Source organism: Cheilinus undulatus, linkage group 10, assembly GCF_018320785.1.
Source record: "Cheilinus undulatus linkage group 10, ASM1832078v1, whole genome shotgun sequence".
NCBI lineage: Eukaryota > Metazoa > Chordata > Actinopteri > Labriformes > Labridae > Cheilinus > Cheilinus undulatus.
In genome coordinates this window covers 48878971-48892053 of record NC_054874.1, presented here as the reverse complement: position 1 = coordinate 48892053, position 13083 = coordinate 48878971, and the positions used below count along the sequence as shown (strand labels likewise).

The window sequence follows — 13083 nt, the reverse complement described above, 5'->3', positions numbered from 1 at the left end:
CTGCCACCCGCAGGGATGGGCATGGTGGCAGGGTGCAATGCACACCGGTAACCTCCTACCCCCCGTGACCTGGCCGCGGATGAGTGGTAGAAGATGGATGGATGTATTTTACCATACCATGCTTTACCATGCTCCAGCCACTGATTTTAATGTTTGAACATTTTAAATTCTGTTGTTTTTAAATCATCTTTTTGGGTTTTTTAAAATGTTTTTATCAGTTTAATCTTTATTGCTCAGCCCCTCAATTATTTTTGTGGATTTAATTTATGCCCTGCATGACTGGACTGGATCTAAAAACTGAAATGTCAGATAAAATTATCATCATTAATTCCAAACTGAAGAGTTGACTTCCATGGTTTCTTTACATGCAAACAAATAAACATGCATGTATAAATCTGAGTTTAGATGAATCTAGAGACGTTCTCTGCTCCTTTATAAATATTAAATCCTGAAACCAAAATATTCGTCTGACAGACACGAGGCTGAAGTAGTGAGATGATTAAAGTTTTGCCACACAGTTTATTCTGCAGAATAATCTCCTGGTCTGAGAAACTTCTGGGTGAACTGAACATGAACCTTCCAGCTGACTGAGGCGTGCGTCTTTGGCATACGTACAGTGATGTCTCTGTTCCTGCTGAAACTTAAAGCCTCTCGGTTAATTCCTCCACGCTCTGAAACTCAAACCGTCCCGCTGACATGGCGTGTTCAGGTCAGAGGGTTTTAATATTTCCTCTACAAACTTATAAGCTTTTTAAAGACATTTAGAGCGTTTTCACACCGATGGATGTTTGATCTGGACTGGATCAGGAATAAATGTGTTCCATAAATATCTCAGCTTTGTTCTGTGTTCACACAGGGGTGTTTTCATACAGACAGAAATGTGTGATATGTAAGGAGAATGCTCTAGTTGGTTTGGATTTCATGCTTTAAAATCTCCTGAATTAAACACTTCAGGTATGCAGTTACAGCTCTATCAGGTTATTTAAAGGATTCCCATCATTGTCCCAGTTCACATGGAGAATTATTACTGATGGAAACAGGTCTGATCCACACCTACAGATAACATTTCCCTTTTCAGCACTGTTATGGGCCGTAGGATTTATGCTTTTCTGCTTCTGGGTCTAAGTAAGGACATTTTAAAACTTCTAACAGGGATTTATAGAGGAACATAAGAAAAATTGTAAACTTTACTGCAGCATGGTGTGGATCATATTAATTAGTGAATACATGAATGTGGTCTGACGACTCCCTGTTGGCTCACCTGTAAACTGGTTGACTGGCGGCTGAGGGAAAGGGTTCTGATTGGCTGCTTGTCCCGGCTGGTCCTGGTACTGTGGAGGAGGTCGGGTCAGGTGTCTCTGAAGCTGCTGGTCCTGCTGACGCTGCTTCTCCTGCACAGATAATACACGTCAGTGACAAGTCAAGACTTCAACATAACTGCACAAACATTTCGGACATTCTTTGACTTCAGGTAAACGCTGAACAAAATCCTATCATCATTATCAACACTTATTAGCATTTTTCTTATAAATGTCTTTAAGACTGCCAACATGGCTGTTCAGTAGAGGCACACTGGAAGAGAATGAAACGCCAACAAATGACGGTATGAGAAGAAGGCCTGAAGCAGACAGAAGTCTGAGGTTTGATGAACAATGATCAGGATCAGGTTTATCGTCCAAGTATGCATACGCAGCATGGAGTTTGACTTCAATTAGCTTTGTTCTCAATGTAGGAATAAAACATTACATTTAAAAAATACAGAGAAAAGTTAAAATAATTTATTTAAAAATGTAATAGAGAAAATGACAAATAAATAAAACATAAGTGAGTAATATGAAAAAACGAAATTAAAAAAAATATATATATTACAACAGAAATTGATTTTTTTATTAAACAAATTTAAAAATAATAATGAAAATACCTTTAAAAAATAAAATAACCAAATAAATAAATGGATCATTTTCAGAATAAAAAACATGAATAAATAATGACAATGAAATAAATAATAAAACAAAATAATAAAAATATGCAAATATTAATTTAAAAAATCTAAATAAATGTAATAACACAAAATTTAAGATAATAAATAAATAAATAGATACATTGAAATAATTTTGAATTATAATTAAGTCTATATATTATATATATATATATAAATTTACAGTGCTTAACAAATTTATTAGACCACCCTAACCAAAGTAAGGTTTCTGCCACAGCTGCCCGAAATTAACAGCATTGGTAATTACCAAAATCATTTTTGATGTTTCTGCAATGGTTAATACACCAATATGTAGAAGCTCTTTAACCCAAATGATATTTTTAATGCCAAAATAGAATCATTATTGTTATCCATGAATTTTCAAATTTGCTGATTTACAAAAAACTAAAAAAAGAGTAAAGCACATTAATATTTCTTGATTAATATGTCAAATTATTGTTATTTACTGTCATTCCTGAAGAGAAAAATGAGATTTAGTGGTTGAATTTTATGCTTGATTCATTTCTGACTTCTCAGAGAAGCCCAGTGAGCCGGCTCAAATTTGGGTGAATTCAGTTTGAAATTCCTCATTCCTGTTCAAAATGGTAAAACGTGGAGAGCTGACTGAAAATGAAAGAGTCCACATTAAAGCACTTCATGATGCTGGATGGTCTCTGAGACAGATATGACAGGTGGTCTGATACATTTGTTAAGCACTGTATATAAATTAGGGCTGAGCAATTTGGGAAAATAATCTAATTGCGATTTTTTTTACCCTATATTGCGACTGCGATTTAACATGCGATTATATCTTAAGTTTCTCATCTCATGTATTTTCCAACAAAAACAAGCAATAATTAATTCTAAACTATAACCAACACAACATTAGATTAAACTAGGGATGGACAATTTTGAAATAATACCTAATTCTAATGATTTTGACTCATTTTGCAAATTGGATATGAACTGCTGTATTAAAGAGAATGATAATTTTATATAATTCTAATATTTAATGAAAAAAAATAATAAATAATGAAGAAAAAAGGATTTTTTTTACACTATTCTAAAAATATGCCACTAGAATGATTGCATATGTAATGCAAAACATCTCTGCTGCAAAAAAAAGTTTTAAACTGTTATTTTGACACAATTTTCAGGTTAAAGAAATTTTCCATCCTCTGTGATTTGAAAATTGCCATTTAATCTAATATACAATTGGCCCTAAAATAAATATAATAAAAGTGTGACACTGTAAATGAAGATCAGCAGTGAGACTTTTGCACCTACAACTCCCTCTAGAGGTCAGAATAAATATTCTGGGAAGAGACTGCTTTTACTCAATTGTGCTGCAGGTTTAAACATCAGAAACATCCCACTGAGCTGAAACTCCACAAAGAATCCAAACAGGCTCTTTGCATTTGCAGAGGTTCAGTGCCAGTACCTAAGGTAAACTCTGCAGCACAGCTCTGTCCAGTCTAAATCAGGCTCTAGTGTAAAGTCTAGTGTGAAAATGTCGTTGAATCTTGCAGAATGTATCCTGGTTAATGGTGTTCAGGTGTTTCTGCAGTTACCTGTTCAGCCATGAGCTGCTGTCTCTGCATGTACTGCTGCTTCTGCTGCTCCAGGATCTGCTGCTGATGTTGTTGTTGATGCTGTTGTTGTTGTTTCAGTGCTGCTGCCACCGCCGCCTGGCTGCTCAGGTACGCTGCGTTACTGTGGTTGCCTGCGATGGCGTTTGCCCCCTGCTGGGCCGTCATGGCGTTGTTTCCGGGTGCAGAGGCCATGCTGTTGGCCGGACCTGGGCCGTGTGGAGGAGCGGGATACGTGTTCTGGTCCTAAGAGACAGAAGAACACAGTAATATGGTTTTAGTTCATTACAGATTTTTCCTTGAATATGAACTTTACAGTGGAAAAAGGAACTTGTAATGGACTGAACAGGAGAAATGGGAACAGGAAGTGAACTGAGACATTAAGAAGCAGTGGTGGGCTTATTTTACATCACTGAGGCTGCAGGGAGACGCCGACATGGACAAACCAAAGACAAACCTTTAGCATTATGGGAGTTATGGGCTCTAGTGTGAGTGCCCTAATATAAGACTCGACCTTACTGGTCAGTTAGATTTTATATATTTAAGCAAAGTCTTCATATTCAGTAAACTACAATAAGTTAAATATCTTTTCTAATATTTAGATGTTGTGCAGCCCATGTCTAAAGTAGAATAAAATAGATTCTCTACTAAAGTAAACAGGCTCAGTAACTTTCCACAGTGTCAACGTACGGAGGCCTAACAGGCCCACTAACAAAGTTTGTTTGTAAGTTTCCTGGTTGATGTTTGTTGCTGATAAAGTATGTAGCTGAGCAGGAACAGAGCGTCCGTCGGCCCAGAGGAAAAATACGAGTAGAGCGGAGTAGAGCAGCTATATTTAAATACAGAGAGAGAGAATATGAAAGGCTGCTTTGTCACTGCCTCCCTTCACCCCCCAGTGTGAGCCTTAGTAACCAGCTGCTTCTCTCTCTCTCTCTCACACTGTGGATGGAGGAGTGGAGGAGTGAGGGGCCCTGGACAGTCTGAGCAGCTGAACAAAAGACCCCCCCCCCCCGCAGCCCGACTTCACCTCCACTCCTCTCACACTAACACTCTAGGGCTGGGCAGTATGGACCAAAAACCATAGGTCAGTATTTTTCAGCTAGACAGGGATACATGATAAAAACATGGCCTTTTTAAACCAGTAGAAGACTGGCCTGGTGACTGGAGTTATGCTGACATTGAGTTTAGAGGAAGGAGAAGGCTTCAACAAGTCGATGGCATTGATGAGCAACAGTAAAGCCACCATCATGGCTAACAGCAGCTACAGGGGTGGAACAGATGAATGAGGAAGAGCTGCATGTGTATAAAGTGACTGTAACTAAAGACTCTTGAACAGAACTCTCCATGGAGTCACTGGTACATTTTTGCAGCACAGTCATCCCCGGTTTTAACACCTTTGTTGTGTTGTAGTGCACACAGAAGTAATGCCACCGTTAGCATAGTAGTGACATGTGACAGACAGCTCAGTCCGAGTCCAGTCACCTTTAAAGAGCAGCCCGGTAACAGGCCAAACACCTGTGATTAATGTGGAACATAAAGAGCTCCAACGTGTTTTCTTTCCTCTCTAACTTGCATCTGAAAGATGACAGCGAATGTTCTTGCTTTGCACAGCGTCTCTGTCGGCCTGTCTGGCTCAAACACAAGCTGTGAGCTGCAACGGATCAACTCTGTTTGACTTCAGTCCAGGGCTGCACAGTTCATCTCATGACTCGTTTGTTTAAAGTCCACGATGATTCAAAGAACCTGGCTGTACTGTGAAACAACGTCAGAGCAGCAGCTGTAGACACGGTTGTGTAGCACCACTGCTAAAGCTAATTTAGATCAATGATGAACATGCTACTTCCAGCATGTTCTTCACTATGAGAGTTATAACAAGTGTTATTTTTCTTGAGTGTTTTTGTATATGAAGGCCCACATTTGGAAATGTGGTATAGGATCTCTGCAGATTATGTCACACAGCCAAGGCAGAGAACTGCTCTTAGGGGGCCAGTAGTGATTTCTGCAAAAAGAAACTACCAAAAAACAACGTCAGAGCTGGAGTTGTTCCAATTCTGATACCAGTATCAGAAACATGTCTGATTCTGCTTAAAATGCAGGTTTTAGTATCAGTGAGTACAAAAGTTTATACACCAATACAGTTTGGTTTGGATTTGAATTTTGCTTCATTTAGCCATGCTAACTAGGGCTGAACGATTTGCAAAATTAATCTAATTGCGATTTTTTTTCCCCAAATATTGCGACTGCAATTTAATATGTGATTATTGTTGGGTTAATCATATGTATTTTTCAACAAATTCAAGCAATAAATAGTTCCATAAACAAGACCATGTGTATTTAAAACAATAAAATTATTGCCTAAGCAATTAACCCATAGTAGCATGAATCTGAATATAGGGGTGCAACAAGCTTTAAGCTATAAAGGAGGCGGCTGGGGTGGGGGAGGTGAGACTTACTACCAGCTAATCACAGCTGGGGTGTGACTTTCGTGAATTAGCGCTAGGCTTCATCAGTTTTAGATAGAATGAGCTAACTATATTTGCATAATCATTTTTATGGCACTCATTTTAATTGAGAAAAACATAAATGATACACAAAAAGGAGGATTTCTGTAAACCACTACAAAAAAATAACACTTGAATGTTTGCATAATGTGCATAAAATCTCTGCTGCTGCAAAAAATTAAATGATTATACTGGTATTTTGACACATTTCAAGTTGAAGAAATATTGCAACTTCTGCGATTTAAAAATTGTAGCAGGCTGAATTGCGATTTAATCTAATTTGCAATTAATTGCCCAGCCCTAATGCTAACTGTTAGCGCTCTACACCTGAAATAAATTCTTCTTTGTGGCCGGTGTAGGCACCAGATCTGTCCGGGGGCCTGCGCCTTCATCCTGCACTTTCTGATGACGTCACAGACATTGTTGACTACGGCATCTCCATGTGGACAAACCACAACGCAGCCAAGTTGATTAATGGATTAATATTTTAATCATTCAGTTCAAGATAGATATTTTAGTTTTTTACATAAAGTGAGTGATTTTTTTGTCAAGTTCTTATCACTTTTTATTGTAAATTGTGTTTTTTTCATGAAAGTTTCTTCTTTTGTATGTAAAACTAATATTTTAACTATTTAATAATAGAAAGATATTTGTAATAACAAATATATAGGTTTATACAAGTAAAAAAACATTTTAATGTGTAATAATGAATTATTTCTCTCGCACTTGTTAAACTATTGTTTAAGAATCAATCACAGATCATCCCTCTGATAAACAGCAAAAGCAAACAGCGAGTCATGGCCATTTCAGACAGTAAATATCGCAGAATAAAATATTTCATTCAAAATGATGTTTCTCACACCCTTAGCATCACCGCCAAACATAGGTAACGCTAGGTAAAGAGAAAGTCAAGTATAAATAACGTTACAACACTGAAGTTAACTTTCAATGTTGGCGTCGTAGAAAGCTAACGTGTTCGCTATCAGACGGTGTGAGTTTCCAGCCAATAAAAATGCGCTACGTCATCACAGCCAATCACAATGTGCCATGTCATCAGCAGGCACAGGCCCCAAGACAGATCTAGCAGCCCGGACACATCTGTTATTTACACCAGAAAGCAGGTCATGCACGTGCTACTGTTTTTAGCGCAGCAAAGAAGGACCAAAGGACCCACTGTAGCAGCAAAGATTGGCGTCTGCATGACAGGTTTTCTCTGAATGTGGTTGTTAAAATGCCAAGAAGACAAGAAGTGACACAGTTTATCAGAAGTTAAAGAACTTCAAAACCCTAAATCGTTGCCTCTTACTTGTTTTTTTCCTCTTGAAGCTAGCCGTTGTTTTGTCCCATTGAAGCTATTGGTGCCTTTGAATCCCTAGCAGCAGCTTTTTCAGCTAGTCTAGCTAGCTTGAATGCTAACGCGAATGCTAACCGCCATATTGATGACTATTTGTGATGGTCTGTACGTCTCATGGTGCCAATACCAATACCTGCATTTTTAGAACGCATATCTGATACTGGTATTGGAATCGGAACTACCCTAATCTGTGGCTTTAAATGTTAATGAGCTGTCTGACTCCGCCCCTGACTTGGCCCCTCTCAGGAAATGGATGTGGCTTAATGGATGTGGCTCTTCTGACTCAGAGGAGGATAAGGAGAGGAGGGCAGAACTTTCTTCCAAGCAGAGAGGGCCAATGGAACCTGGGGGCGGGGCTAACTCCCCACATGACATCATGAGGGGAAAATCTGAGAACAGCTTGCTTCAGCACACATTTTCTGTACGGTGGAGAAAGAAAGGGGTGGTGGTGTTCTGACCAGGGGCACATATTTATATTAGGAAAACCTGAAAAAATGTTTTTTGCATAATATGTGACCTTTAGAATAACAGCCCTGTGTTTATATCTCATATTAACACAGTTAATAACCCTCAGGTACATGATCATCACCTGTTACTTCATTCAGAGCTGGGATGTGGAGTGATGAGCAGCTCACCACATAAAACATTCAGCAGATCCATGTGCAAATACAACTTGAATCTGGTTTATTTTGATAAATCTGAGGTCTCTAAAAGCTCTGTAACTCCATGATCTTCAGTGTTATTTCTAACTAAAATGAGAAGGAGAGAGCTCACTGTCTAAACAGCACAAATTCATTGGCAATGTTTGGAAAAGTGGGTGAAGTTGGCGCCTGGTAACTGCTGAAGTTAAAGCCTACCCAGGATTTTCTTTCACTAAATCCCCACACAGACTTGTTGCCCCCCCATTTGTCCAGTCAGCGTTCACTGAATGTCGAACATAAAACTGATGACGACTAAAGAGCTCTTCTTTGTCTGACCTCAGAGAGTTTTGTAACGCCGTGGTGTCCAAACTGAGTCAGACAGCAGGAGACGATTGGGCCGTAACAGACGCTCATTGTTCAGCCTCCATCAGTAAAACACAGCTGTGGGAGACTTCAGAGCTCCTTTTGGGTTTATTTCTATGATAAAATACTAATTAAATATTCACTATAGGGGCCAAAATGAATCCAGTGAGTCTGTTCTACACAGAAGTTTGAGCGTGTTTACCAGAGAAACTTCAGCGTCTCTCCTTTATTCAGATCAGGGAACGAAGGCCTTTGTGTGTGAGCGTGGTACAGTCCAGGAATGTGCTGCCGGCCTGGTTATGAAAGCAGAGCAGGAACACGCTGATCAGTTTGTACAGTTGTTGTTGTAGTAGAGCTGTGATGTAAGCACGGGTACTACTGAGGATGTCAACGTTTTCAATACTTCTAGATACCGCAGCTCAGTATCAATATGATCTGTTATTGTAGTGATAAAAGCTCCAGAAAGAGCAGAAGCTTAAAAAGACCTTAACTCAAGCTGATACCCAATATTTGACGCCTACAACTTCTGTTTTTGTTGTCTTCATGTCAATCAGGCCTGTTTTTTACTTTTGAACATTGAGTTTTCAAAACTTTAACAAAAAAATAGTCCTTTTAAACCTGCAGCTCTTCCTGGAGAATACAGGGTGAAAAAAGCCGTCATGTTAGTGGAAAAAAGTCAGCAACATTATTAGAAATGTTTTATGATATGCTTTATTCCTTAAGCTCTATTTGAATCCAGATTTGTCTCCCTAATGAACAGGGTGGTGTATCCTGAGTGAAGGCTTGCTCCAACAATTATTTATCGGAATAATCTTTTATTTACGGTTTTAAGATGGGTATACACTGTGTGATTTCAAGCTGACCATACGACAGTTGTGGCAGAATGTCATCTCATACTGTACAACTGAATCGCTTACGACGCATGACCATCGCGCACGAGTTGTGTGTTCACAGTGTACAATCTGACGGAAGTCAGGACGGACTGTGACAGAAAACCGCAGTTTCCCTTTATAAAAAGTCTCAGGGTCTGTGAGCGAAGTGTTTCCATATTCTCTCTCTCTCTCCTGCATTCTCTCTCTGTCTCACACACAAACAGCATCACCTCTATATCAGCCGCAGGTCCGCGGGCAGGAATATTTCCTGCTTGTTTATTTCCTTTATCATGGCAGGGTTGCATCAGAAAGTGATTCCAGCCGTTGTCATGGTAATTTAGGACGCTGTCTGGCCGTTTACAAAGGAAAACAATCCCCCAAAGTTGTTTATTCTGCTCGCGTTTCTGCTCTCACTGTGAAGTGTCTGGAGTTGTACAAGAAAAATATCAAACATGCCAGAAATCCTTCTGACCAGTCGGGAGCAGGTCGTGGGGTCGTAGTTGGGCTGTGGTCGGCCGTCGTACCCCACTGTACACAGCACAACAAACGACACCCAATCCTGCTGAAAGTTGGCCTGACTTCAGAGTGAGTCGCGCGACTCAAAATTTGTGGCTGAATCACAGGAAAATCCCACAGTGTACACCTGGCTTTACTTTAAATTGCTTCATAGCCTCAACAATCGAGAACACAAGTGTCAACCTCAAGGCCCCAGGGCCAAATCCAGCCTGTGAAACAGTTCAATCCGGCCCACAGAATGATCTCATTTTTCTATTTTAACTGGCCCATCAGTCTGAGGTCTGCAGATTTCCTCAAGTATGTCAAGTAAAATGTGAACTTATCCTGATGATTTACGATATCCTTGTTAAGTCACAATTCTGAAAAAGTAAAAAGTAAAAATATTTAGATAAGAAGTCAGGAATGTGGGAAAAGAAATTAATTTGTGTTTTAATTTCACATTTTCAATTTAGCATCTCACAATTAGGACTCATACTTAGGATTTTCACTTTTTATTTCATAGTTTGAGCATTTACACTCATAATTTTGACTTCTCATATAATATTTTGAGCTTTAAGATTCATAATTCTAATTTTTAAGAGATATTTTGACCTTTCTAACCGATTATTTTGTATTTCACCTCATATTTTCAACTCCAAACTTTGACATCATAATCCCATAGTTTGACCTTGACTCAAAATTGAAAATGTAGAATAATACTTGACTTATAATTTCAGGATTACAAATTTTATTTCATATTTCAACCTTTTAAACTCATGATTTTGACTTCTTTCTAATATATTTGGCTTTAAAAAAACACTTTTAATGTAATGTTTTGACCTTTTTGAACTAATAAATTTAATTATCTCAGATTGTGAGCATTTAAACTTATCTTTTTAACTTTTTAAATGTCAAAATCATTTTCCAACAGTGCTAAGTTTTTTTTCATATTTTATTACTGGTGAAATGAGGTAGACAGTTTCTGGTTAAAAAGGTCACCCTGTTAGGCCCTCAGGTTAGACCTGAATCCAGAATCCAGCCCCTGCTGTGAAGGAGTTTGACACCCCTGATCAAGAATCTTAAACATCAAACATGTTAGATATTTACCATTCCAGGTCGCAGTGGCTCCATCTTAATACACACAACCATAAATGGGAGTGAGCACACAGGGCAGCGTCACCAGCCGGGTGTTACACAGCTGTACATTCATGAGACACAAACATCAACACAAATGCACTTTCGTTAGCCAGGACTTCATCCTGGTTATTTCATTGTTTTCCATTTTTGCCGCAGCTTATTGTAGAGGAACGCGCTGAGGGTATTGTATACATATGTTTGTTTTTCAACACATGATCAAGCAAGGTCGTATGAAGGTCTGCAGGTTAGGGCTAGGCGATTTATCGAGTATACTCGATGTATTCTGGCTTTTGCCATGCATGATGTATAAAATGACTGTATCGTGAATATCCATGTATAAATAATATGGAAGTTTTGAGCTGCCAGCGTGCATTTCTCACTGGAGTTTTGCTTCTCCCATTGTCCCTGAACGCATCTCTCACAGCAGAGAGCCCAATCTCTCTTCTCTGCCCATCCGGAAAACTCCTCTGCACATGCGCATTTTTGTATCAGCAGCGAGAGAAGTGGTGGCAGTAACACAACATGTCACTAAAGACATGAGCCCAGTGTTGTTGAAAAGCCAGGATTTAAAAATCTCATAAAGACACTTAAAACAGAATACGATTTGCCTGGGCATGAGCATTTTGCTGAAAACTCCCTGCCAAAGTTGTACATGTCAGAGAGAAGACGGCCTAGCAGCGGACAAATGTGATCCACTTCTCCACAACTACGGAGACTTACCTCAGTCTAATGGTTCAAAACAATGACGACAAGGAGTTAAAATGTTCCTGCCTGCTGACAAGCCCCCCCCATGATCACACAGGACAGTTTCTTGAATAAGGTCTAGAGACGCTCTCATGTTGTGAACTTGTCAGAAACTGCTCCAGCGTTCATCAGCACAGATAACGCACTAATATAATCACAGCTGTGAGCCTGAATGGAGGACTGGACTGCAGGATTTTGGCCTAAATGGTGGACTGGACTGCAGAGTTTTGGCCTAAATGGTGGACTGGACTGCAGAGTTTTGGCCTAAATGGTGGACTGGACTGCAGAGTTTTGGTCTAAATGGTGGACTGGACTGCAGGGTTTTGGTCTAAATGGTGGACTGGACTGAAGGGTTTTGGTCGAAATGGTGGACTGGACTGCAGAGTTTTGGTCTAAATGGTGGACTGGACTGCAGAGTTTTGGCCTAAATGGTGGACTGGACTGCAGAGTTTTGGCCTAAATGGTGGACTGGACTGCAGAGTTCTGGCCTAAATGGTGGACTGGACTGCAGAGTTTTGGTCTAAATGGTGGACTGGACTGCAGGGCTTTGGTCTAAATGGTGGAATAGACTGCAGGGTTTTGGCCTTTGGCAAGTTTTGTGTAGGTTTGCTTCACCCTTAATGAGGGAAATAATCATTTTATAGTCAGCTATAGTAAAAATAACAGAAAACATTTCAGGACTTTCTATACACTGTAAAAGACTGAGTATTTCATGATGTATTTAGTTTTTTGATTTATTAGTAAAAGATTGAATGAAGTTCTTTCCAAAATAAAACTGCTAAATTTGACTTCATATTGATTTTTTTACTCTTTCTGCAAACAGTTTTATTAAAAATCCAATAGAACAGTCAATTCTAATCACCAAACTAGTGTCATTTGGGGCCAAATTAAATACAGCTGCTGAGAGGCCATTTCAACATATCACGATATATATATCGTGTATCGGGATATAGCAAAAATATATCGGGATATCAATTTTAGGCCATATCACCCAGCTCTACTGCAAGTATCTGGTCTCTGGACTTACTGTCTGGCTGAGCCATTGAGTGTGAACTCAGAGGATTATAAAACCGAAATTCATTTAAAATTGTCCTCATTTCTGTGGTGTCACACGTCTCTATAAGCGTTAAAGATTTGTAAATTGTCTAGCGTGAGGTCAGCCTTAAGCTAGGGTTAAAGTTTACTCCCTGTCTAGATTACAACGGGCTTTTATTTTGAAAGAGGCAAAGAAGCCTGATCAAACCTTGTGGTAGCAATTTAACTACAAAAAGATGAGCATGCTGCATGCTATGGAGCGAAGACATAAAAACAAATAAAGAGGCGAAGTGTTTAACTCGTTCAAATCGTAAGTTGCCTTAATAATCTGCCTCTTAATCCAAAGTGTTGCTTTATAGTGACAGAAAACAGCT

General features: G+C 39.2%; 1 protein-coding gene across 2 annotated transcripts in view; it reads right to left on the bottom strand.

Moving 5' to 3' along the window:
* Nucleotides 1-13083, bottom strand: part of maml1 (mastermind-like transcriptional coactivator 1) — a 47822-nt gene that overhangs the window by 7794 nt on the left and 26945 nt on the right. For both annotated transcript variants that reach the window (XM_041797370.1, XM_041797371.1), the window contains exons 4-5: nucleotides 3550-3813; nucleotides 1262-1391 (exon numbers count right to left, since the gene is read on the bottom strand). In XM_041797370.1, the coding sequence (XP_041653304.1) occupies nucleotides 1262-1391; nucleotides 3550-3813 (394 nt within the window). The remainder of the gene's footprint in view (nucleotides 1-1261; nucleotides 1392-3549; nucleotides 3814-13083) is intronic.